Genomic DNA, 27,722 nt, shown 5'->3' with positions numbered 1-27,722 from the left:
ATAGACAGACATATTAGGGCTCAAAGTAAAGCATATAATAAAAGATGGCATCCACGATAAGTCAATATAAGTAAACGTCATTTACATAAGGCTGGTATCTATGAGAACACATACTGGAGACCATCCGACCATTAAATTATCCATTCACCCCTGAACACATATTTGAACTCTTCTAATTCAAAGAATCGAACATTTCATTACAGATTTTCAGGGGTGAATGACTTATTATCACCAGGCTCTCTATAGAGGTATATTGTACATGTAGTCTGGATATTTTTGCTTACTATCACTGGACCATTTCAATATCAGACTCTCAGATGTAAATTATAGCCCGACAATGTGGCTTTTATATTCTATTTGAAATGTTATACCTATAAATAATGCATGAGATTATGTTCTTGGTTGGAACAACAGAAGCTTATATTTATTTAATAATTGCCGAGGGATAAATGTGAATCTTTTGAAGTCTGAGTAAAGTGTAGAGATAAAAACTCATATATTAGGTGATATAATGTAAGTCTGTACTACTGAAGCTGAGCGTGAAGAGTGAAGCATGGCTTATGAACCATGGCAGAATTCTACATAACGATTCCAACAATCGGGTAGACCACATACTCAAGACTAATCATATCAAATCAGACTATAGACGAAATCAAATCCTCGGCTACAGTATATTGTTCAATTCCCACTGGAGATATTTATGCTCTGTCTCAAAGCTGTCAGGTTTTGTGTTTACTCATATGAAAAATGTACTCTGAGATAAGATGATCTCAGTAATGTGCCTTGCATTAGCAAGCAGTTTAATTTGCTTCTTCAATATGAACTTTCACATATTTTTAAGTACCGTATTCTCAGCATAACTACATTATTATTTAATTTGTATTGATGATTCTTGCTGTACCTTTCCTCCTAAACAATACTTACCTGTTTGTAATACCCCTTTTTTGTAAACTTTTACCTGGCTGTTTCACTTACCTTCCATATTCCAAGTGATACAGTTGATAAAGCAGGTCGTCTCAAACATGGCCGTCTGGTACCACTGGTAGTCCAGTTTCTGTTAACGAAGCAGACACTTTTACGTTAATATGCAGCTTTATATTTGGATGAACTAGACCAAGAATCAACACAGTATCGGAAGTCCACTTTCTATCAACAAATCTGAGTGTTCATTTGCATTAGAAATCCTGGTATACAATAATCAATTTAATTCGAACATATTCTTTATTTGGATATTACAGAGTTATCTACCCCTACCGGTAGATATTGAATGTGATCATGGTCATGTGTTTCAGAGAAAACAATGTGAATTTCGCTCACAAAATAATAACATCACCATTACATAATAATGGATATCTTCCCACAAGGGAGGCTACTCTGTAAAATGCAATTACAGGATAAAAGTTCACCATTGCAGGGATCAATATTTCAATGAAGCAGAGTTCAAAATGTCATTTGACAAGGGGTCGGTCAATGCAGAATGTCAAAAGTTATACAGGGTCAACATGTCTTTGTTAAGCTGAATGGTGTCTACATAGAAATGGACACTCTGAGCTCAGAGTTTAACATGCCTAAAGTTAACACTGTAGATTCGTGAATACAAAGTGTCAATTAACATCAAAACTTATACAACTTATTTGTTACCATAAACTCTTTTTATCTATAATCATAGACCAAAAAGTAATGCACGAGTGTATGAAAATCATTCAATAACAATAAAACTGAACATTCATTTTCATAATGATCTCTTTATCCAATTCACCCAAGTGCAGAAAACATTTGTACTTTAAAGCTGGTCTCCAAAATTAGAAGCAAAGTATACTGCATTCTGACTTACTGGAACCAATATCACCATGATGGTTTTAATTTGGACAAAAAACTGGAAACAAATACTTGTCTAGTATGTGTTTATGCGTGAAATTAATCATAATATTGAATAAATCTTTAACATTCAATACACTACTATATAATTTCATATAATGAACATGAGCATAAATGGGTACTGGTATGGGTATGTATAATATCAATGTTACATATTATATAACATGTGAAAATAAGATGTACCAGAGTTTATTATCAAATGCACTTTATCGGCATGGGGCCCTTTAACCTCATTTTGTTAAGAAATTAGCATAGTTTAATTCAAAGGGAATTTCTAGGATCAATGTGTATTTTTTCTATGAATTTGGCTAAAATTTGAAATATATTTTATTGGAAATGTGGCCCATTATTATAGGGCCTATAATTGGTACCAAAAAGCTATGATTGCAATACTGTATTCTTATCATATATGGTCAATACAGTACTTAAAGACACTTTGGTATGTGCGATCACTTGATTGACTGACATTGGCATCCTTTGCCACATCAATAATACAACAGAACAGCACTTATAGAACACTTAAGAACCAAGTACCCATGGTAACTACAGCCTCCGTATCCCGTTTGAACATGCACACACATTTAAAGCCTTGTACTTTGTCATAACTAAAAGGCAATGTGAAAATAGCCACAGGTTAGTCTTCAAGGAGCCTATAGAACAATTACTTACCGTTATTTTTTTTTCAACAAGAGGCCCATGGGGTCTGTATAACATGCTCACCTAATTTAGAAAATGTTCAAAACAAAGTGTCTATTTTCACCCCGACTTATCAGTCTCATTAATTAGGTCATTCAACATGTGAACAATTCTAACTAATTTCATCCGCCATTTGAGCCTCTTGGTTATAAGAAGTAATATTTTTAAAATATTTCAACATATTTGATTTCTGTGACCTTGAAAAAAGCTCAAGGTTATTCATTTTATAAGACTAGTTATAATGTATCTCCACATGCATGATTTATAAGTATGAACATTTTAATGCTGTATGTTTTGTAATAAGACAGCCTAATAACAAGAGGGAAAAATATGACCAGTCATATAACATGATACCAAAACACCTGTTGTAAATTTTAAAACATTTGATTAATATTCTAACAAACAAGGTGTGTTGTTGAAATTAATATTTTTTTATAAAGAATGACTCACAGCCATTAGTTTGAATCGCAAGTTCATCTGAACTGAAAGTTTTCATAAATATGTAGAAAGTGACATGAACATGTCCTGCTTGGAAAGGTTCTGCAGGTTTCATTAAGTAAAAATACCACATATGAAGCAATTATTTAAAGTTTACAACATATATCAATTTGACCAAATGAGACTTGTGATACTTGCTAACCACTAGATTACATGTATTACTTTTCCTGTACTTGTTGTTTCCAATGCTAAAGTGGCTGACTATCAATCGGCATATGCAACAATAACAAATATCTTCATTGCAAATTGAAGAAGTCCTCCCCCCTCTCATAACACCAATTCAATCCCTACCACCCCCCACCCCCCCACTTGATCTCCCACCTTCCTAACACCAATTACAACAAAATTTTCCCATAAGCCCACTCCCTTATAACACAGAAGTTAAGCATCAAAGTTTGATGTGGCCATATCATATTTGTGAGCCATATTTAGAGTTACATTAAAATTAATGGTTTTGCGATAATTAATGAAAAAGACAATTAGTTCTTGGCCCGAGGCATATTTACAAATGAAAACTACAGAGACGGCAAATGCCTGAAGCAGAGTCCAAAAGCTCTTCTTGGATTAAAAGTTTCTCAAGTAACTAATGGTTGATAACTAAAAGGTGACAGAACTATGGAGATATGGTTCTTTCAAACTTTGTTAATAAAGATGTCACAGAAGAGAACCCCTCAACCTCCACCATTATTGTATCAGCTTGGTATCCGAGAGATTGGCCAAAGTTTACACACCAGACGGCCGACACATGCAAAAATAATACTCCTGTCAAATTCTGTCTGGCTACTAGAATAAATATAAAGCTAAATTGGTTTTTTTCTCAGTGAAAAACAGGAATCCTTCCATAAAGTCTGGAGAATAAAATATAGTTTGATTTACAGGCCTACAAGACAAGGATTCATACCTGAATATTGTTTTGTTTTGTTATTTTGGGTTTTTTTTAGGATATTCACTATGACACCCTTTAAAGGCTGAAATATATAAATAAAATACTGAAATAAACTACAAATGTCTAACATATTAATTAACATGCCTTCATGTATCATATCAGGATAAAATCACATAGATGCGCAGTTAAAAATACACATAAAACAATTTTCAGGATCTCTTACCACACTCCAGGGCCTCTTTATGGAATCAAGGCTTTTTATACTTTTTTATCATTTGAACAGGTGAAGGGCTTCTCCAAATCTTAGAACAAATTCAGAAAATACTCACAATACATTATTATGGTTATACTTAAACTAAGGTCTGTTTCTAATTACTAATACATGCCATGCACTTTAGTTTGATTGGCCGCAAGTCTCTTCAATAACAATATCATCTCAGAAATTTGGCTTATAATATGTACAAATTAAATTTCAAAGTAGGGGAGATAATTCAGTTGTGTTTTTTTTTTTTAAATAAAAACATCAAATTTTTTCGCATGTTATTATAACCATGTGTACATATCTGATTTAATATAGTAACAAGGGGAGATAATTCAGTTGTGATTTTTTTTTTTTTTTTGATTCAAAACTTGATGACTGTATATATGTAGAAACTAATACCCATGCTATTGGACCACACAAATAACACTGAATACTTTGTCATGCATCATTCATACCACCCTATTAGAGCCCTAGCTGTTGGCATGCACCATAGTTACAATAAACCAAATATCCCGACGTATGAATCTGTCTGGTACCGAACCTGATTTAAATCTCCAATATAATCCCAAGCTGAGTAACACGATGATGAACACGACGATGAAGAACACGAGTCATCGTCTGAACTGCTGTCACATTCCTGAGTGAATAAATATCAACAAAATGGTGGCTGGAGTGTCAAATAAAATTGTTTTTAACTAAGTAACCTTAGATAATGGGTTGTGATAATGATCAAAGATTTTCTGAGCACATGTATCTGAAATATAAAACACTAAAAATAGCACCTTGTTAATTATTAAAGGTGAAACTGGACAACTTAATACTTATATTTGTAAAAACTTGTATTATGTGTGTGGTTTGTTAACTAGTGTATTATTTTATTTTCAGAATTAACTGTATGGTGTACCAGCAAACCTTTTATGCAAGCACATCACTTTCTGAAATCCTTAAACCATTGTTATAATTTTGACAAACTTTAAGACTAAGATGGTAAAAGATACAGTACTACAGCATTAAAAGTTATTTATATCAAAAGAACCTCTGGTTTTAAGTAAACTCGTAAACTTATTTATACTGTATATTTGTTACCTTATAAAGTTGAGAAGAGAACTTCGTACTTTGTATACATGTACTATATTTGACCAAAATAAGTGTCTGCCACTAATGAGGTAAGGTGGAATATCATTTAAAGGGATACTGGAGCTTAATTGGTCAAATATGGAATATCTGGTGCTTAATTGGTCAAATATGGAATATCTGGTGCTTAATTGGTCAAATATGGAATATCTGGTGCTTAATTGGTCAAATATGGAATATCTGGTGCTTAATTGGTCAAATTTGGAATATCTGGTGCTTAATTGGTCAAATATGGAATATCTGGTCCGGGAAATCAAAACCGACAGACCTACAAATTATCTGAGGAAAATAAATACAAAATGTATGTAAATCAAAACCAGAAAATAAAATCTGTTTTCAGATATTACTGTCATTAATGATAATCACACAGATTACTACAATAGCATAGTTTAAGTGTTCACACAGAGTTTGGATAGTTCCTAATACCCTTAACCTAGCGATAGGGTACACTAGCTGACTAGCAGATTACTACACCACTACACAGGAGAGAGAGAGAAAATGTGTGAAAATTCCATCTACCAGGTAAGCTGACATCTTCATTTCTGGACATTACAGAAAACATTTTGGTGTTCATGAAAACACAAAATAACTATAAACTAAGCAAGGTATATAATGAATTCTAGCCTTGGTTTTTTTTTGTTTTTTTTTTAATTTTTGAATGACATTTATCTATTTTTATAAAGCAGTAATGCTTCAATGAAGCAAGTAAAATATTGCCAAATTAAAGAAAATATCTAACCATCTGAATCCAACTATCCACACAGGCTCTGATTTCTCAATACAAAAGTGTAGACTTCAGTCAAAACTTCTGTGAACATTTTTGACTTAGGACAGTTTTTGACTTAAGTTTGTTTCGAGAAATCGGGGCCAGGTCTAGAATTTAAGATATTATCCCGGTGAAGATGTCAGTATTTGAAGAAGTCGTATTTTAAAGTGCCAGTGCTGAGTAAACACAGGATTTTATATTATACTACAGACCTTATGATCAATATCAAAATCAGTCATCTACATAGCAAAACAAATAAAAAAAAACATTTAACCAATATCATACCAGGTACTACTGAAATGAAAGTTGTGATTTCAAAATGCTGAATTCAGCTTAATAAATTATTAATCAATAATCCACATTTGTAAATAATCAATGAAATGAGCATTTCTTTTCATCAGTAAATTTTTGAAGAAAAATATATGTTAAGGAATAAATAAATATTTAAAACAATTGATATTCTTGTCTCAAAAATATCAATATTGTCTTAATATACTGAATCATGATCAATTTTATTCAAAAAAGTCAAATAAGTACTAACACATGTTCAGCATTATTGAATTAATTAACAAAATATTTGTAAATACACTAATTGAGACCAAATCATTATTTCAATAAGTACATGTATAGCAAGATAACGTTAAATGTGGTTCAGTCAACAAATACGAGTAAGACAAAATGTATTGAGTGAAATTCACAACAGCATGCGACAACAAGTTCAACACAACAAGTTCACCACAACAACAAGTGTAAGAGATATGTTGAATGACTTACGTGGGTACTCTCATGATGTAAGAGAGGTGTTGGCTCAAACACATACACTTTGTTCTGGTACGAGGCTGCAATCTGTAGGAAAAACACAACAATGTCATTTTCTAAATACATATGACATATTGGGCAACCATCATGATCACTTCAGCATTGTAACAAGTTACATTCTTTTTTTTTTAGATAAACACACCCGAGTCATTCTAATATAAATACGTAGGACATATTGGGCAACCATCACTTCGCCATTGAAACATTCTTTTTCGGGTATGTAGATGTGGCACAGTCATGTAAGCCGTAGGTATGTTTCAAAAGCTAGGTGATGGAGCAGGAATCATAAAAAACGTCTTCCTCCATCACTTGTGTTTCTGAGATATCATATTTATGTGTAATGTTTATCTACTTTTTTACAACAGTTCAGAAATAAGTCATCAAACCTGTGTTATCTTCCTTATTAGACCTAAATGAAATGTGTAACCATAAGATTGTGAAACAGGTAATTTCTAGCGTTTATTTCGATAATGGATGACTTAAAATAATTTACATCTTTGCATTGTGTGGTTTAACAAGAGATCTAGATCCCAGAGGGATCTTGGCGCCCACCAAAGAATGATCTATGTCTGACAACAGAAAGAGGGATCTTTTCTCTGCTTTTCAAACATTTACTACACTCAATATATATCTTGTTCACCACTAAAGCCCTAGGGGAACCTGCACATGAAATTTCAGACAGATCTCTTTTAAATTAGTACTTTCTGAGAAATAGCAGTTACAAACTTCAACTATCAAAATCCAAGATGGCGGCCATCTTGTTCACTGATCGGTTCTGAAATGCAATATGCACAACTAGGACCCTTGGGGAACCTAAAAATACAATTTGAGACAGATTGCTTCAGTACTTTCTGAAAAATAGCAGTAACAAACATCAATTGTCAAAATCCTAGAGTGCATCCTGTCGGCCATCTTGTTCACCGATCGGTCCTAAAATGCAATATGCACAACTAGGACCCTAGGGGAACCTACATATACAATTTCAGACAGATTGCTTCAGTACTTTTGGAGAAATAGCAGAAACAAACTTCAACTATCAAAATCGAAGATTGCAGCATGTGGGCCATCTTGTTCATGGACAGGTCCGAAAGTGCAATATGCACCACTAAAGCCCTTGGGGAACCTGCACATGAAATTTGATACAGATCCCTTCAGTTCTTTCTGAGAAATAAAGGTAACAAACATCAATTGTTAAAATCCAAGATGGCGTCCTGTCGGCAATCTTGTTCACCGATCGGTCTGAAAATGCAATATGCACAACTAGGGCCTTAGGCAAACCTGCACATGAAATTTGAGACAGATCCCTTCAGTACTTTCTGAGAAATAGTGGTAACAAACTTCAACTATCAAAATCCAATATGGCGGCCTGGTAGACCACGAACCATAGACGAAAGTCGATTTGAATAGCCCACCATCTGATGATTGTGGGCTAAAAAGTCCTGAGAAAAAATAATGTGACTACCCAATGATATCAATATAATTCTATCATTGTCAAAGTTTTGATAATCTCTCGTTATTAAGTTTCCTTGTATGTGAAATAAGCAATTTTTTTTATAAGAAATATATTATTCATAAACATTTCTTTTTTACTCTGTGATGAAAATGGAAACCTTACTACATTGAATCTGAGTTGCTTCCCCTTTTAATGGTCTAATGCTTGCACATTACCTTGCCTGTATCCGTGGAACAATCGATACAGTTGACCTTGACATTGCCATGTGTGACCCCTGGGATGATTTGGACCCGCTGGAAGTCACTGGCTAGTATCACAATGTCACATCCTGCAGCATAGGCCTGCAAATAGAAATTAGGCATATAAATACCACTTTATATACAACACAAGAATAAGAAATGCAGTTAAACAATTTATTGCATCAAGCAACACAAAAGGAAACTATATACAGCATTATAAACCTTACACTACAATTTGGCGTATCAGGGGCTACTCACTCAAACTTAAACTATTTAACTAATACGTATACACTTACACAAAAAACAAACTTACATGTATACTTTTCCTACAGAAGGAGGAAAAAATCTTAATATAGCTAGCTTGACTACTGAGCGATTCAGTTTGAAGATTAGAATTAACCAAGTACTCTTAAGCGATTTAAGAGATTCTTGAGCGATTCAAGATTGGCTAAAAGTGTAAATGAAAGAGCAGCTAGACTTCTGAGCGATTCAGAAGTTACTTCTGAGCGATTCAGAAGAAGCAACTGCAAATCTTCAAGTCAAGATAGAAACCTCAGAAATCTTGAGCGATTCAAGAAATAAAGAGGATGAGGAAATAAAGACCCCTAAGCGATTTAGGGGGCTATATTCAGTAACAAATAGTAAAAGCTGGTCATCTTTAATATCCATAACACAGCCTTAAAAGATTAGAGCCTAAAATATTGGGGGTAAAATTCTGATAAGAATTAAAACCCAATTAAGCCTAAATATTATATATATATACCGTAAACACTGGGTGAGTAGCCCAAAAAAAGAAAAAACACAAAATACAGAAAGAATTAGTTCGAAAATAGTTTCAAGTTAACAAAAATAGAAATGCAGGAGATACATAATTCCAACGAGTACAAAGGGGGAATGACTGGGGTGGTGGGTGGGTAGACGAAACGTAAACACAGCACACCAACCGCCATCAAAACAAAGACTGAAGAGGGGCTGCTATAAATAGCAATACTATTACCCCTCTAAGGGAAAATGCTGATTGGTCAACGCCCGAGGCTAATTACCATATAATAACATGACTATAACAAAAGTAAAATAACGTACAAACAAGATCGGTAATAAACAAACCTACAAACAACATAAATTTGACATACCTAAACAAATAACAGAGAAAGAGAATATAGGAAAAAATTGTTGTATATAAACTATAATTTAACAAGTTAAATTATCATTTTATATACAACACAAGAATAAGAAATGCAGTTAAACAATTTATTGCATCAAGCAACACAAAAGGAAACTATATACAGCATTATAAACCTTACACTACAATTTGGCGTATCAGGGGCTACTCACTCAAACTTAAACTATTTAACTAATACGTATACACTTACACAAAAAACAAACTTACATGTATACTTTTCCTACAGAAGGAGGAAAAAATCTTAATATAGCTAGCTTGACTACTGAGCGATTCAGTTTGAAGATTAGAATTAACCAAGTACTCTTAAGCGATTTAAGAGATTCTTGAGCGATTCAAGATTGGCTAAAAGTGTAAATGAAAGAGCAGCTAGACTTCTGAGCGATTCAGAAGTTACTTCTGAGCGATTCAGAAGAAGCAACTGCAAATCTTCAAGTCAAGATAGAAACCTCAGAAATCTTGAGCGATTCAAGAAATAAAGAGGATGAGGAAATAAAGACCCCTAAGCGATTTAGGGGGCTATATTCAGTAACAAATAGTAAAAGCTGGTCATCTTTAATATCCATAACACAGCCTTAAAAGATTAGAGCCTAAAATATTGGGGGTAAAATTCTGATAAGAATTAAAACCCAAAAGGAACGAACGAGTAAGTATTATATAATACGCAAAAAGAGTGAGTGAGAGCCCCCAATACAAAAAAAAAAGGTGGTAAAATAAGTAAAATCAAGTAATCTTATCGATAGATATAAAGTAGGTGTCAACCGGGTATGTAGTGAAACAATAAGACAAATTCAGGACAACAATGACATGTTATGTTGAGCAATCGAAATGATTGAAGGGTCAGTACGAATATAACGAACATAACAAGTTGAGGACCATCTACCTAAAGTTTGAATAAGGTGATCTTCAACACCGGCAGCAGCAGCAGAAGTGGCCGCACCAATGCGAAAGGAGTGGCCGTTATAAGACGTATGGTCTATACCTGCTAGGGTAAGAGTTTCTTTCAAGTAAGTGATAAAAGAGGAGCGCATTAAAGGTTTGACTTCTCCTTCTTTAGAGCAAAAACTATCAATAAAAAGAGGAGAAGCTGGACTGGCACCTTGCGCTAAACGTGATAATACATAAGTATGCATAGTAGACACAGGATTTAAAACACAATTCTCAAAAATCTTAATTGTAACGCCTTTCCCAAAGGGATCAGTTTTTGAAGAACGCAAATACAATAAGAACATAGAATTATCTGGTACCAAAGTAATGTCTTGTATGCGAATGAATAACGAGTCAGTAAGAGATAAGCATGTGAACTCGCCACAACGTAAAAACCCATAAAAGGCAGTCTTAAAAACACATTGTAGCATGACCCTCATAAATGGGTCAAACAACCTGCATTCACTTTTTAACACATTACACATTTTAAACAAAATGTCACAAGTGATAGGGAATCGCGAGTTGGTAGTAGAGTTGTCTGTCCTCTGAATGGCTCGTAAAATATATGGAAGTCTCAAAGTATTAGCTAAAAAATACCACTTAATGGATACACATGTAAAATTCTCTGGAGCATTCTAAGTTATAATCATGGCATAATCAATTATTATACCACTGTCAAAGGGATATGTGACGAGGTAAAATATTGTTTATTTGGGGGGTACCATTTTTTTTAAAATACACGTATCGAAAATGGTGGTGTGCGACCCTGGAACTTAGTGCAGTAACCAAGGGGAGGTAAGACAGTACCCGGATGCTGACCTCATTCCTGAACCCGAAATAAACGAGTTAAGTCACACAAGTTTTCGTCTCCGTGTTTCAGGTAAGTTTTAGTATTGTAATCGAAACATCGGTCAGTTATATTGGTCCCCAGTATTGATAATATGTCGTTCTAGGAAATGGAAGAGGTTTTGGAAGTTGTCAGACCATATATTAGTGTTTATTGTTAATATTCTAAACCGCGTGGTCCAGCGGGGCTTTGTCCAGCATCCCGCCATTGTCCAGTGTAGCGTGGGTAAAGTGATGATATCGTTTTGTAATTGTACGGTGCCAAAAATTGTTATAAGTTGTAATGTAAGACAAGATTATTGTTGATATTAGTATTTTATGTTTATATTTCCGGATTACTGATTCTGTAACTTGAGATTTCGCTCGATTAAAACTTTTCCTTTGCTCGGTCGTCAACAACGCGAGTCTCGCAAATCACGAGTTGCCTCCCGTGGACCATCAGAAATAAGACCAATGTGTATTTTAATGTGATCGAATTACGAAATCACAAACGGGGAGAAATGCTAATACTCAGGAAAATATTTGTGTTTATCATGTTGTTACAAATTGTGAATATTATTATAAATTCATAATGTCATTGTCAGATGTTATAAAATGTGGATTGTTGGCATATTAATGAATGATGGGAAAATAAGGCAATGAGTTAAAACCTGTGTTTCATAGTTATTTTGCTTCATTCTAAATTGATATAACAAACTTTATTTTTCTTAAATTAATATTGTATAAATAATTTCCTCGATCATAAATTATTCCTTTGATTTCATTTGAATTTTTATAAATTTGCTATCGCTCATTAAACCTGGTTAAATAAAAGATTTTATTATTATTATTATTTTGTAAAGTCCTAAATATTCAAATGTACCAAATTAATTTTAATTGGAACAAAACTAGTCATTATTGTACAATCTAGTCATTTGATGTGCACCCAGTGGTGTGTTGTCATGTTGCAATTTCTCTAGTCTAGTCAATTCATGATTTTACTTCAACATTGTTGCAATATTTTAGTCCAGTCAAGCTATGCTATTTCAACTTAGTCAAATTGTAATTATTTTAGAATAATCAATACATCAGAATTGTTTCCACTTTTTGAACTTCTGAAAAGTTATGCATTGCCAAGTCGTTTGATCTTTGACAGTTTACAAAATAGAAATAAATGTAACCGTATTTCACGATGTCAATGTACTCTAGACAGTAACGAGCCATGTACTTGTATTTGTCAACTATGTACTATTGTTTAACTGTTTTATTGTTATGGAATTGTAGGGATTCCTGAACCCGAAATAAACGAGTTAAGTCACACAAGTTTTCGTCTCCGTGTTTCAGGTGTGTCCGTCTCTCCGACAAAACTCAACCGTAATAGATACATCTTAATTATCTTTATCATTCTAATATATTAAACAAGGCAGAAAGCATATCAAAGTCATAAATATGATAGTAAGCCTCAATATATTCATTGTTTATAGTCCTAAATCCTAACTAGAAAACTGGCATCCGTAAGAAAGTGCCCTGCACTGCTTCCCAATAACCTGACCTATACAGTCGAGACTGTCTGAGCGACCCCCTGTATGTAGCGACTCCCTGTCTTATGTGACCTTACTTGAGACCCCCCAAACGTATTTTGCTATAAAATGGGTCTGTTTTCAGCGACTCCCTGTCTTAAATGACAAGCGACCATGTTTTTACAACCCAAACATCATACAAAGTCTGTCTTGAGCGACTTTTCATTCGCCTGAGGCCATGCATAATTATGATAGATAAAGAGGTGTGAACATCGAACTAAACATCGACTGTTGACTACAATAAGAGTACATTACTGTGTAACCAATTTTGACGGATCATGAAAGATTGTTTTTTTCGACAAAATTTTGCTTTAAAATATTAAAGAGGCTAGATATCATTCAGATATTTCTCAATACTAAACAATGGTAAACATTGACAATTAATAACGGAACACGTTAAGTAAATTGTAATTGAAAAGTGGCGCATTAGCTCTTTTCAGACCTCTTCAAATCTATTACGGTATCATGATATCCACAGTGGCCATAAAAAAACCTTTACAGTATATCATTTTCAATGGAATTGGATTTATATCTTATTATAATCCATTTAGGAGTAATGGCGACCATCTTGAATTCTCATGGAGATTACTTTACTATATGGCTCCTGCATCTCTGATATTAGGCCCTATAATAATAGAAGTATTAGATATAAAATATATATGTAAATGTTGTTTCTAGGGGGAGGGGGAATAGAGTATAATATCATAATGATATACTATCCACATCTCAAATCAACACGTACAAATACAGTAAAACATGTTTGTTACAAATATGCTTAGAACAAATTCATGCTTAAACATATCGTACTTTTCATTCCCCATCAAGCTGGTTTCTATAAGAGTGTTGTATATATATGTGTGAGATATAACAAACTTATAACGCTATAATAACTTTAATACATTACTATATAATTTAATATATATATACATGCTTATAACGAAATAATTTTGTTGGTCCCCAGAGGTTCATTATTAATTTATACATGTACATTTTTTTTTATTATATCCTTGTTTTTATAATGTTTTAAAGCACCAAAAACAATGCAACAGCAATTTTTTTCCAATTTGATATCTAAAACATAAGAAAGAATGCAATTTCCTGTCACAAACTGTGAACTATCAGTTACAACGTGCAGAAACATCAAATTGAAAATCTTATTAACATTTTACATATGAAATGCAAATTTCTTCAGTATGACTCTTTTACTATAGCACAAAGACATTTACTGAAACCATCTTGAAACTATAAACATAATTTACAGTCGCGTCAAAGACACGATATCATTCTTGGTAATGTGTGTGTGATTCCATGGAGACTACAGAAACTTGGGTTAATAAGATCTCTTCTCACATTCATCTAAAAAAATCAAAACTTCCATCAATATCAATTTTACTTGAAATCCAAAACCAATGCAATCAATTAGGATTTAATGCAAATTTTGTAATGATTTCTGGCCTTTTGTTCTAGTTTTGTTCCCTATTTTTTTCCTCTTCATAGTGACATGAATAAAAATCTGCCATTAATTCTTCTCAAAAGAAAATACATTACTCATCATTTTCTCTGAGACTATTAATCATGCCAACATCTTCTCTATGAACGAGTATAATTGCCATCAAAAGGAAACCGTCAGAGGCATCTGTCTTCGTTGTCGTAAAGTTCAACCTGATTATTGACAATCTTTATACTTACATGCAGCCCTAAGAAGCTAGATAGGTTCTCTACAGACAAGACATAAATGTCATATGTCTGCGGAAAATTCCAAAATCCTCATATAATTGTCCAAGATGTCTTTGACTGCTATGATACTGATATGTACACATATTCAGAATATTTGATTTTTTTTTCATTTTTCCTTAAGTCCCCAATCACAAAATTAAATAAACCGCAGCTATTTCTGTAGGAATTCAAATTGTCTAAGGTTAGCACAAATTTTCCAATTTTGATGAGTTCCAATAATTTGTTGAGTATGTAGTCTGATCACTGGAAATTATTACTCACAGAGGAGTTTTCCAGATTTGCTACACATACCCTTAACTGCTTTAGCGAATACCTCTGTAAAAACACCCCCTGCTTAATAAGTACACATTTGCAGGGTCCCAATTGACCAACTTCAACAAATTTAACCTGTGTATAAAGACCACCTGGCTATAAAGACTATTTTGTTCTGTCCCATGTGTGGTTGTTTTAGACAGGTTTGACAGTATATAAGCAATAAGCAATAATGTACATTGGACAATTGTCACAATTTAAGCAAAAACAAAGACACAGTTTTCTGTGATACAAAAAACATCAATGCTTAGCGGTTTTTCGTTTTTTATTCCGATGTCTCTCAGCGAAGGCTATAAATGGATCTAAGGATAACAGGAGGGTATGGCCATTTTATGTCGCCTGTAATTCTAACATTATGGAATGCATTGCACCATAAAACTTCCAAGTAAAAGACTTGGCAGGCTATTTGAGAGTGTGAGAGAGAATAACTTGGCTGGCAAAATCAATACTATGTAAAATTCATTACATTATTCTCGAACTGCAATCTCAGCAGATCATCACCCGGGACATGTCCATATGACAATGGTCCATAGGATAGTTTAGAGAGGCTGGGGAACTACAGACACAGAATTCTCAGGTGTATTTGGGGGTCTTTGCATGGAAGTTTGAAGGGCAAAGATTTAACTGTCATAGGCAGAAAAATATTTGATTGTGATAGACTTAAAAGGCAAACATGGGACTGATGTGAAGGGCAAATATTTTACAATTACATGTGTATATACTAAAAAAGATTTGATGGTTATACATGTATATAGATTCTGAAGGGCAAATATTTGATTGTTATAGACTCTGAAGGGCAAAGATTTGATTGTTATAGACTCTGAAGGGCAAAGATTTGATTGTTGTATATTCTGGAGGACAAATATTTGACTGTTGTAGACTCTGAAGGGCAAAGATTTGATTGTTGTAGATTCTGAAGGGCAAAGATTTGATAGTTGTAGATTCTGAAAGGCAAAGATTTGATTGTTATAGATTCTGAACGGCAAAGATTTGATTATCAAAGGTCAACTAAATGTTTATAATCCCCCATCATGATCAGATTTAAATGACTGGTGACTGTTGATAGGACCACAAACAATTACAAACCCTGAACAATATTTTTTCATATAAGTCATAAGTCAAAATATAGGTTAGAGTACACATCTTGTCTAGGTGAACCCATGGTCATGACCTTATATAATTAGCAAGAATGAAATACAAGAAATAATCTTAATGCATAAATGTAGAAGATTCAGACCAGAAAGCCTCTTTTGAAATAGAACAAGGTCAAAGTGCAAAGGTCAAAGTGACATAATGTATATCAGCTTACATAGTAAATCAATGATTCATAATAAAGGCTTCTGATAAAGTGAATGTGTGGAAAGACAGAGGAATTCTTTAGAAATCAAAGGCCCAGGTATGCCAGTAGAAGTCTTAAGGTCATTCTGTGATTATTTCTAATCATAAATTGTCAAATGTTAGGAGTTAAAATCACAATTTAACCGATGTGGTCAAGTCTGACTTACAGCTAACAGAGCTATTATAAGCCCCTTCATATCTAACCATAAGAAATCTGGGGTCACTAATACTGGACCTGGTAACCGAGAGGACAGACTCTGTACAACATAATGCCAACATTTTACAATATAGCATTGCTCCTGTAGCACATAAGGTTCAAAACAGTTGTATAGATTCCCAGTAAGGCAGTTAGAAATAAATGGCTTACACAAACAAAGGAGAAATTCAAGAATTATTTGTCTGCTTTTTTTATGCCCCAAAACATCAATAACAACATCCATGTGTTTTCGCTGCTTGCCTTGATTGCGGAGGCTCTCTCGGGCATTGGTAAACATTGGCGTGTGGGTGTTGCGTGGGTGAGCATAACAGAAATATTCCATCAATATTCCTACTCAAGTCACCTTCAGAAACTGGTAATTAATTCTAAACCGGACTATAAACAATGATAAACCTGTGCCTGAACCACATAAACTTTGATATTTTCAACAATAACGAATTGTATCGAATTCAAAATCTGGGGGAGACAATGGAGATGAAATGACACACCAGCGAAGAGCAATATCAGCATTCTGCTTGGAATGACTAGAACATTACTGCATTAGTGCTGAGAAAGACCACATACTTTTATGTTTGTCTGTTGATTGAAAGGGAGGAATTAGTCCCCCAAATTATAGTAATTTGATTACATAGTATCCTCACGTTTATTATGTTCTACAGTGATTCAATGAAGATTGAACTGGAAAAATGCATGTTATATTAATGTAAAAGTACAATAATACTGGAATATAAATTGATTTAGTTTTTTATTTCATGTAACCATTATTGGATCAATTATTTATTTGTTTGTCACATATGTTTAAATTTGATAAAACAGATCCAGCTTGCGTATATAAGTTTATAACTTTGATCTGGCCATGGCATCAATTACATGTCTAACATATACTATATTTTTCATTAAGCTGACAGGGAGTATAGTTGGACTAACCTTTCAAAAAATTATTGCAAAAAAAGTAAGCTATCAATCAATTTGCAAAAGAATTTAATAGAGACACCTACACAGCTTTCATTAGTTTCATTCCGCAAATAATTTGAGGTACCTTATTTGAACCAAATAAGCGCCCAAAGCTTAAAAAATTGAAGCAACTCAGGTGGTGCTTAATAGAAACAAATTTTGGACATGTCTTCCATAAAATTATTCTACGAAATAAGCCATAAATTATTTTGCAAAAATAATTGCTCAGAAAACCACCAACGTTTCCATATTTTCAGTGTGCATCTAATTCAACGTAAATGAAATTGAAGCCTAAAAAAGGGGGAGGGCGGTGATAGGGATGGGGGCACTTATTTTATTGGGTCGAAAACGGTAAGTGAAATTGTGGTCTAAAAAAATGAAATGGGACGTTTGTAGCCATAAGGGCGCTTACTGAGTCGAAAATTGCCATGGTATATACTTGAAATGTTAATGAAATCTCTCTCTATATATTTGAGTGTGTTAATATCAGTGTAAGCATAAACCTGGTATAATATATATATCTTATAATTAGTTGTAAGCATTTTTATGCTTTTTCTAACCAGAAAGTACTAATTAAAATCTGAATGGCCTGATCATGATTGTGTTTCCTTTTGTTGTTAGTAAATCAATTATTATATACGTGTACTGGCCTGGCCACGGTATAGAACATGCGTACAAATTCACCACATGACTAATTAGCTATTCATCAAAATCAATTTGCCAATAAAATTATATTAAATAAAATAAGTAGGTTTACTGCTACTGTAATAAGTGATCACCATAAACAACCCAATAAGCATCCAGGGCGATTAACGTTGGGCATCAGAGGTCCTGAGCTTGATCCCCAGCAGAGGCAGTGATGTAATTTATACAAGGACATAGTCATTCAGATCCCCCGCCAAAGTAGATATCAAAGCTGAAGTAAGTTTGTTTGTGGAGACTTATGTGTATGAAAAAAACAGGAAAAAGGAAGTTGAGCTAAAGAAAGATGGAGTATAATTCAAGTACAGCGGGGCTGCAATTGTTGAATCAGGTATACAGCCTTGACATCTATGTTAGACTATATACACAAAGATAGGTGGAGTTTTGCAAAGTAACATTTACCATTTACCATGATATTTTCAGCACTGTTTCCATGGTAACGGAAAAAGTGCAAAAAATGAAAACCTAAAAATAGCAAAAGGTACTACTAGACCATAAAAAGAAATGTGTCTATGAAGTTTTCGTGGAAATATCTCTGCTGGTTTTAGAGTTATGCTCCGGAAATGAACCTGCTACAAAAATATGATATTTTCAGCAATGTTTCTATGGTTACAGAAAAAAGCACAAAAAGTGAAAACCTAAAAATAGCAAAAGGCACTACTACACCATAAGAACAATGTGTCTATGAAGTTTCATGGAAATATCTCTGCTGGTTTTAGAGTTGTGCTCCGGAAACGATTCTTACACAAAAATCTGCCATTTTCAGCAATGTTTCCATGGTTACAGAAAAAAGTACAAAAAGTGAAAACCTTAAAATAGCAAAAGGCACTACTAGACCATAAGACTAATGTGCCTATGGAGTTCCTTGCATATATCTCAACCAGTTTTCCAGTTATGCTGCGGAAACAAACCTGGTACAAAAATATGATATTTTCAGCAATGGTTCCATGGTTACGGAAAAAGTGCAAAAAATGAAAACCTGAAAATAGCAAAAGGCACTACTAGACCATAAGAACAATGTGTCTATGAAGTTTCATGGAAATATCTCTGCTGGTTTTAGAGTTGCTCCGGAAACCATTCGGACGGACGGACGGACGACGGAACCCATTTGTATATCCCCCGCCAACTTTGTTGGGCGCGGGATAATAAAAGGGTACCCCGGTGTTCTCTGTTGCATTAGTTTTACTGTCTAAAATTGCCATGCTACTTGATAATACAGAACACACACTGTGCACACAGACTGCCAATTCCAGTTGTACAGAAGTAAATAAATCCTTCTATACCAGGTAACTATAACTCCATAGGGACACCATAGTACCTCTATCCCTAATTAATGTTCTCCAATTCTATTGTGCCGCCATCTGGGGAACAATGAAACCATCTTAACTGCTGTACATATGACAGTGATGTTGTACAAGAAGATGAGGATCACTAAGGTTAATTAATTAGGGTCATGATCATTGGGCCAACACTGACAAATCACTCCGTAGAAACAGGATAAAATTATTAGACATGCACAAATGGTATCATATCTATATACTTTAAACATTTTATAGAGTGATATATTGAACCAGAGAGAAAATGCATCATACAAGCTTAAGACTACGTTGATTTTATGGTATTACATATTCTACTAGTATAGGCACTACATACATGTGCTAATCCTGCTATGCACTTTTTTGTGTGTCAGTCTATTTCCTATATTTTATTTATTATATTTCTCAATCATACTTTAGTCTTTAAATCATATCAAAAGTGATAAAGGTGTATTCCTGCAACATTTTTGATACAATTAGATGAAAAACTGACATTGGCATCTATTTAAACCAAACATGTTAGAATTTAAAGAAACACAGAAATCAACAGACGTAAAATATTTAAAACCACAAATTGTTACAAATACCAATGTTTTTCTTTTCTGGATTTAAACAACTGTGTCAATAAAATAACTTAATCCATGTTAATGTATACATTATGATTATACATTTCAAAAACCCAATACAGTATTAGCTTTTAATAAGGCCTTCAAAAGTAATTGGCCCTCAAGAGATTTAATCAATAATCAAATGGAAATTTTATGTAGTAATTGGGAAGAAAATTAGGTTATTTGACATTTGGGTACATGTATATGATATTCGACCCCACCTATATAGGTATGAAAAATACTGTATACATGTAAATACATTTAATTGTCATGTGTACCTAATTAGCACATATCCATTATCAATCATCCTACATATATACATGTATCAGTACAATTTAAACAAATTGAAAAACTCTATAAAATGAATGACATGTGTTTAGAATAGATGGATTACCTGGTATGGGTAGTAACTCATGTAAGCTTTTATTCCAGATAAACATATGCATTACCTGGTAAATACAAATACATGTAAAGATGAGGGACAAAAAAAAACAAATATGTTGCATTTTTATAACACAGAAATTTCCTTCTATTAAGTGTATATTTAGGTCTGAAAGTGGTAAAATAATTAAAGCAATAATAGGCTGGTCGAACAGTCACCTGTCTATAATGATTATTCAAGGAATACATAAAGTTGAGCTACGGCAAGCCAAGGTGTCTGGCATTTTTGGACACCAATTAATGTAAGTGGTCTTATTAAGCAGGTGGTCGTAATGTATAGGTACTCAATAGGACAAGTTTTACTGTATACATTTTACTGTATACAAGCAAGTTGAACTTGAACAAATTGAAAAACTCTATAAAATGAATTACATGTGTTTAGAATAGATGGATTACCTGGTGTGGGCAGCAACTCTTGTAAGGATTTTTTTACAGATAAACATATGCATTACCTGTGCTGTTAAGTACTAATGAAATGAAAAGATGAGAGACAAAAAAAAAACCAAATACATGTATGTTGTATACAGAAATTTCCTTCTTTTAAGTGTATACCTGTCTGAAAGTGGTAAAATAATTACACCCCATGTTATAAAGCAACAATAGGCTGGTCGAACATTAGAACGAATATACGTACCCAGCCAACTGTACCTTTCGGTCGACACCGTTATCTGTCTTAAAGTCTTTTGAGCTACAATATTGCAGCTAGTCGAACAGTCACCTGTCTATAATGACCATTCAAGGAATATATATATACATAAAGATGAGCTAAGGCAAGTCAAGCTTAAGGTGTCTGGTCTATTTGGACACCAATTAATGTAAGTGGTCTTATAAAGCAGGTGCTCGATCTTAATGTATAGGTACTCAATAGGACAGGTTTTACTGTATACATGCGCATATTTGGGTCTTTCCCAAAAAGGGAGTTGGATTTGGAGACAATCTTGAGAAAAATGTGATCAGCATCCCTTGACAGGGGCAGCAGCATGACAAGATACACAAGAGTTATGTTGTGTCATGACCAAAAAGAAATCTCCCCTTGGTATATTCATCAGTATTACATGATCCGAAGTTTTATTTCTTGTCTTATAAACAGCTGTACACATGGAACAGTGCAATTTAGGATAACTTGAAATTGAGACTACATATATTGGATATAGATCAATCATGGAAATTACTTGTATAATATAGAATATAGAAAACCTGCACCTCCATTGACTGGCATGAGATAGAACCTTCTAACAAATGGAAAGTGCACATTGCTACATGAGATTTACGGACAAACTATTCAATCTGATTAACAAACATATCACCATTTTCATGTATAACGTAGCGTATAAAGGTGATCTGTACTTTAATCAGATTGCAAACAATTGAAATGGAAATTAAAGCTCACTAACTCTTAAATGTAGAGATCTGTCATAACAAAATGTACCTTTGGCTGATGTAATTGACATGTACAGAAAATTTATGGGACAGATGGTCATCTGCAAACTAGAAAATCAATGAATTGAGGCAATTAAGGGATGAGGATTCATTTTATGTAACTCCATATAGGAGACACTCACTTTCACAGAGTGAGTCTAGTCAATGGCAATGGGAGTTATGTTTCTCCTTAACCTTGCATTTTTGTTTTCCTTAAGAAATCTAGGGTAAAGTTTTCATGTTGGTTTATTTAACATTACATAACACATTCCATGTGTACACCATAAAAATGTTACCTTTTCGCTAATTCTATAAATATGTTATGTAACATTAGCACCTGTCCTAGCTATATAATAATAGGTCCTTATAAGTACTAATCCTTTTCACTGGTAATTCCATGTAAATATGTAAGCTTAAGTTTTTTTACACTTGCATCTTTGATCAATACTATTTTGGTCATTTGTTTTCAGAAGGAGTAGGTGAATCTCTCCAATGTCATAGAGTGTTAGGTGTATTAGTACATAATGTAAATAAACAGCTTTCAACAGATAACCTGTTACATTCCGAAATCGTCTGCTAGCATTATCACATGACCTGTAGTGTACATGTATAGATCCTGTTTGGAATTTATTCTGTCGGCTTTAAACTAAAACCTGATTTTATTGGCATCTCAGCATTCATTATCTTGAAAAAAAAAACAAATTGTTGAGTTATAAAGGAGAAAATATAAAATCTGAATGTACAACATTCACTCACACTTCCACACATGAGCTGCATCGAATTAAAGTGCTATGATAGTCATGAAATAAGTAATTTTAAGTGTTCCCACCTTTTATTGAAAACATTTAGAGTTAGATTTTTTTTATTGGTATACTCATCTAACCTGAAATAATATTCAAGATCTCTTTTAAAACTTATGACAGATGGGGGATCATTAGTATATTTGAGCTTATTATATATGAAATTTGGCTAAAAGAACTAAAAAATTTACATTTGTAAATTTGTGACTTTGAAAACCCAATATTATTCCGATATTGGTAAGTCCTAAAGCAATTCTGTCTTGGTCTCAACCCACAAGGAAAAGTCTTCCCAAAAGTTTGAGACAATACGGCATTCACAAAAAAGATGCATTAAAGTTTCAGAAATTCCTTTGCAGAAGGAACAAAGAGGAGAGTTTATTATTTTTATTGTATATAAATATTTATTTGTAGATATTATTCTATGTACAATTCGGTATTGAAACCACCGAAGTTTAGAATCAGAGGAAGATTTAAGTAAAATGGAGCATGCCTTCTTCCAACCAGGAATGATCCGCCATGAAGATCAAGATCATATGACCATTTTTCTTGATAATTCTTTTTAACAGCTAACTTTTTAATAAAAATGTCCATACACTGAAATACCATGTGTTTTATTTTGTTAAAACCTTATGCATATGAGGGGGACAGTGTGGAAGAAGTTATATCAGTTCTATGATTCTAAGAAAAAACCATTTTGACAAAATAGCATTTCTTACACCATAGAAATTGGTGATCATTGGTTTGAAAAGAGAAAGATATCACAAAATACCTCTCGTAATTTTGTATCAACTCTCCTTGCACATTACACATGTCATAAACAAAATTTATTCCATTTTTTGACCATTGATCGAAAAAAACCTGACTTTGTTTCTGAATTTTTATATTAGGATTGAACCACAATGGGCCTCATAAAAAGGATTTTCTTCTCTATTTAGATTATAGAATGAAAGAAGGTGCAGCCAATACTTCTTTCCAAAACAAATTACTTATATTATTTGATTTAATTTTTAGAAAATCAGAACCAAATATGAATAGTGATGTTTAAACTTTTATCCAGAATTGTTTTCAAAAATAATTATTGCAAGTGTTTATTGTTGGTTATCAATCTCTTTATCCAGGCTATTTGTCATAGACTTTTATATATATATTCAACATTTTATCATCTTAAGGACCACCTTCACTAAGTAGTTTTTGAACAATTTGGTTTCTAGAGACTCTGTCTCCTTTTACCATTTCCATATAAAATTGGTACAAAAGCTGTGTCTACAGGACTTTAAAAACCCCAATTTTTTTTTATTTTTTTCATTGTTTGTTTAGGAAGGCTTGATAAGATAAATGAGTAGCTATTGAATGAGTATAGATTGTTTTGGACAACAGTAAAATGTTCTACCAATTAAGTAACTAAAATGTCTTCTTGACGCCAACAATGAATAATTTGCTTTGATTTCTTTCATTTTACTCTGTCCAAAGTTTAATTTTAAGTAATATCACTTATGTTTGTAGACTGAAATTTAACTCCCAGGAAAGGTAAAAGGTGTTATCATCCCAATTAAGTGACCTCTGCAATGCACAACCTCTCAACACTATGCCTCTTACTACCAAACCATATACATTAGTTTTTTCGATATTGGGTTTTAGTCCAGAGTACTTGGCATATTGATCAAGAAGATCAAGCGTCTTCTTTAAACTCTTTTCTGAACCATCAAGGTAAGACTTGTATCATCTGCATATTGAGATAATTTTAATTCCTTCGACCCGATTAGAAAAGCCCTTTATCTCATTATTATTTCTAATCAGTAATCCCCAAAATTTCAAACACAGATTATGAAAAGATAGGGGTCGATATTGGATCTCCCTGTCTGCAGCCTCGGCCGATATTGGAAAAATTCAGAAAAAAAAAGCCATGTTGAGTAACAGTCAGAGAGGCATTGTTTTTGTTAGTGTAAATATTGCTTTTTTTGATAAAATCACCAAAATTAAAAAAAGTAAGGACCTTGTCAAGGAAGCTCCAAGATATGATAGAATCGAAGGCCTTTTCAAAGTGCAACCAGCAGAAGAAGACCATGAGTAATTTTTCTTCCTCTGCAAATTGCAACAAGTCAATACAGCTGTCTGATATTTTCGCCGATAAAACGGCCTTTTAAAAAACCCTTTTGATTTTTCGTGAATTATGTTTTCAAGAACAGATTTAATACGTTGTCGCAAGCACAATTAGATAATATTTTATAACAGACATTCAAAAGTGAAATTAGGTCTCCAGTTTTTGATAAATTCTCTAGGTCTGTCACTTAGGAAGAATGGATATGACACCTTGTTTCTGAGTGTGGAGACAATTCACCTCTTTGTATTCCTAATAATAAGGATTTTGAATATAAAAAAGCGAAGGTCTGGCCAGAAAAATTTGAAGAATTCAACACCTGTAGCCGTCAGGACCTGGACTTTTTCATTTTTTTTTTAAAGACTTTTAACAGATTTCTGCAATCTCATCAAGTGTAATTTCCTGAGGATGATATATGGAAATTACTTGTATATAGAATAGAAACCTGCACCTCCATTGACTGGCATGAGATAGAACCTTCTAACAAATGGAAAGTGCACATTGCTACATGAGATTTACGGACAAACTACACAATTGGATTTATTCAGATTCAATCTGATTAACAAACAGATCACCATTTTCATGTATAACGTAGTGTATAAAGGTGATCTGTACTTTAATCAGATTGCAAACAATTGAAATGGAAATTAAAGCTCACTAACTCTTAAATGTAGAGATCTGTCATAACAAAATGTACCTTTGGCTGATGTAATTGACATGTACAGAAAATTTATGGGACAGATGGTCATCTGCAAACTAGAAAATCAATGAATTGAGGCAATTAAGGGATGAGGATTCGTTTTATGTAACTCCATATAGGAGACACTCACTTTCACAGAGTGAGTCTAGTCAATGGCAATGGGAGTTATGTTTCTCCTTAACCTTGCATTTTTGTTTTCCTTAAGAAATCTAGGGTAAAGTTTTCATGTTGGTTTATTTAACATTACATAACACATTCCATGTGTACACAATAAAAATGTCGCTAATTCTATAAATATGTTATGTAACATTAGCACCTGTCCTATATAATAGGTCCTTATAAGTACTAATCCTTTTCACTGGTAATTCCATGTAAATATGTAAGCTTAAGTTTTTTTACACTTGCATCTTTGATCAATACTATTTTGGTCATTTGTTTTCAGAAGGAGTAGGTGAATCTCTCCAATGTCATAGAGTGTTAGGTGTATTAGTACATAATGTAAATAAACAGCTTTCAATTAACAGATAACCTGTTACATTCCGAAATCGTCTGCTAGCATTATCACATGACCTGTAGTGTACATGTATAGATCCTGTTTGGAATTTATTCTGTCGGCTTTAAACTAAAACCTGATTTTATTGGCATCTCAGCAATTATCTTATTCAAATGAAATGCACATGATTTATTCTGTTTTACTGTTAAGAGTGTTTACCGTTATTGAAATCAAGACCTCTACTCAGTAGACACATTTCTCAGAAATGAGTTCAGGAAATTAAACCAATACACAAAAATTACGACGACATAACAGTAAAATTTCTGTCAATACGGAAATGTCCAGGATCTGTGCTAAACATAGATATGCATCAAGCCCATACCAAGGAAGTGTCGCTTGTTTAATTTGACAGACACATGAACAACATCCTACCATAATGAGAAGTCCGTATTTAGAAATTGAAATATTCAATGCAAAATATATACTATTTGATTATAAACGACGTTAACTAATGCATTAAATGCTGCGTTTACTTTCTGGCAACGACACGGTTAAATCGATCGTCTGCCCTTAAAAGATTCCCAATCAATCAATAAAAACATAAAATATCGATACCGTAAACATATTGCCGTGACTTACCGTGAAATGAATTCCTTCAACGCTTCCAACAGAATAGCACTGATCTCCAGAATTGCAAGCACCCGTAAGTACTTGATGCCGATTCATTGTTACGTGTGAAGTCGGCTTATTTACTCCACCAGGCTGACAGAATACATAGAAAATATCCAGCTACACAGAACCTCCTCCTCTGTCTCAGCCATCTTGGATCAATTTATCTGCAAGGGGGACAACTCTACACTTCCTGTTTGGCTAAACAGCCTCAGGATACTTTTGACAGTTTTTATGTCGGACTTAAACATTGAAACAATAATAAACAATCACAGTTCAACGGTCATATATGATAAGGCTTAAAATGTAAAAAAAGATATTGATTTATTTGTTAATGAAAAAATGTTTTTGGACAATTTTGAAACAAAGGAGAATATCTAGTAGCAAATGACTGTACACGTGACAAAAACGCCTCTGGATATTTTGTCACTTTGCTTGCCATCAACGTATCCGTTTGATGTCTCGTTTTGTGTCTCCTTGATCCCCATTCAGATAATTCATCACTTGAGTAAACATTTCTGTGTGTACCAATGACACTACACGAGTGCAGAGTTTTTAATTAGTTTCAAGCTGACATAGACAATCTACATTTGAGTATAAAAACAAATTTTAGAACAAGAAGTCCCTACAAACTGACAATGAAAAAAAATACAAGTAAAAGGAATTGATTTCAACTAGACTAGACCTACATACAGACAACCAAATTGAATTTGCAGAAAAATCATGACAATATATTTACATACAGTTTGTATTGAAGTAAAGGTAAAATATATAG

General features: G+C 33.5%; 1 protein-coding gene across 1 annotated transcript in view; it reads right to left on the bottom strand.

Moving 5' to 3' along the window:
* LOC138332654 (dmX-like protein 2) overlaps positions 1-27,099 on the bottom strand; it is an 89,952-nt gene extending 62,853 nt beyond the window's left edge. Inside the window, exons 1-5 of the mRNA XM_069280650.1 lie at positions 26,918-27,099; positions 8,608-8,733; positions 6,895-6,966; positions 6,333-6,359; positions 976-1,054 (exon numbers count right to left, since the gene is read on the bottom strand). Of these exons, the coding sequence (XP_069136751.1) occupies positions 976-1,054; positions 6,333-6,359; positions 6,895-6,966; positions 8,608-8,733; positions 26,918-27,004 (391 nt within the window). The 5' untranslated portion in view covers positions 27,005-27,099. The remainder of the gene's footprint in view (positions 1-975; positions 1,055-6,332; positions 6,360-6,894; positions 6,967-8,607; positions 8,734-26,917) is intronic.
* Between the last annotated feature and the right edge of the window lie 623 nt (positions 27,100-27,722).

The sequence above is a fragment of the Argopecten irradians genome, chromosome 10 (assembly GCF_041381155.1).
Source record: "Argopecten irradians isolate NY chromosome 10, Ai_NY, whole genome shotgun sequence".
Taxonomy (NCBI): Eukaryota; Metazoa; Mollusca; class Bivalvia; order Pectinida; family Pectinidae; genus Argopecten; species Argopecten irradians.
The sequence above is the reverse complement of the archived record's forward strand: the minus strand, read 5'-3'. Positions and strand labels throughout refer to the sequence as shown.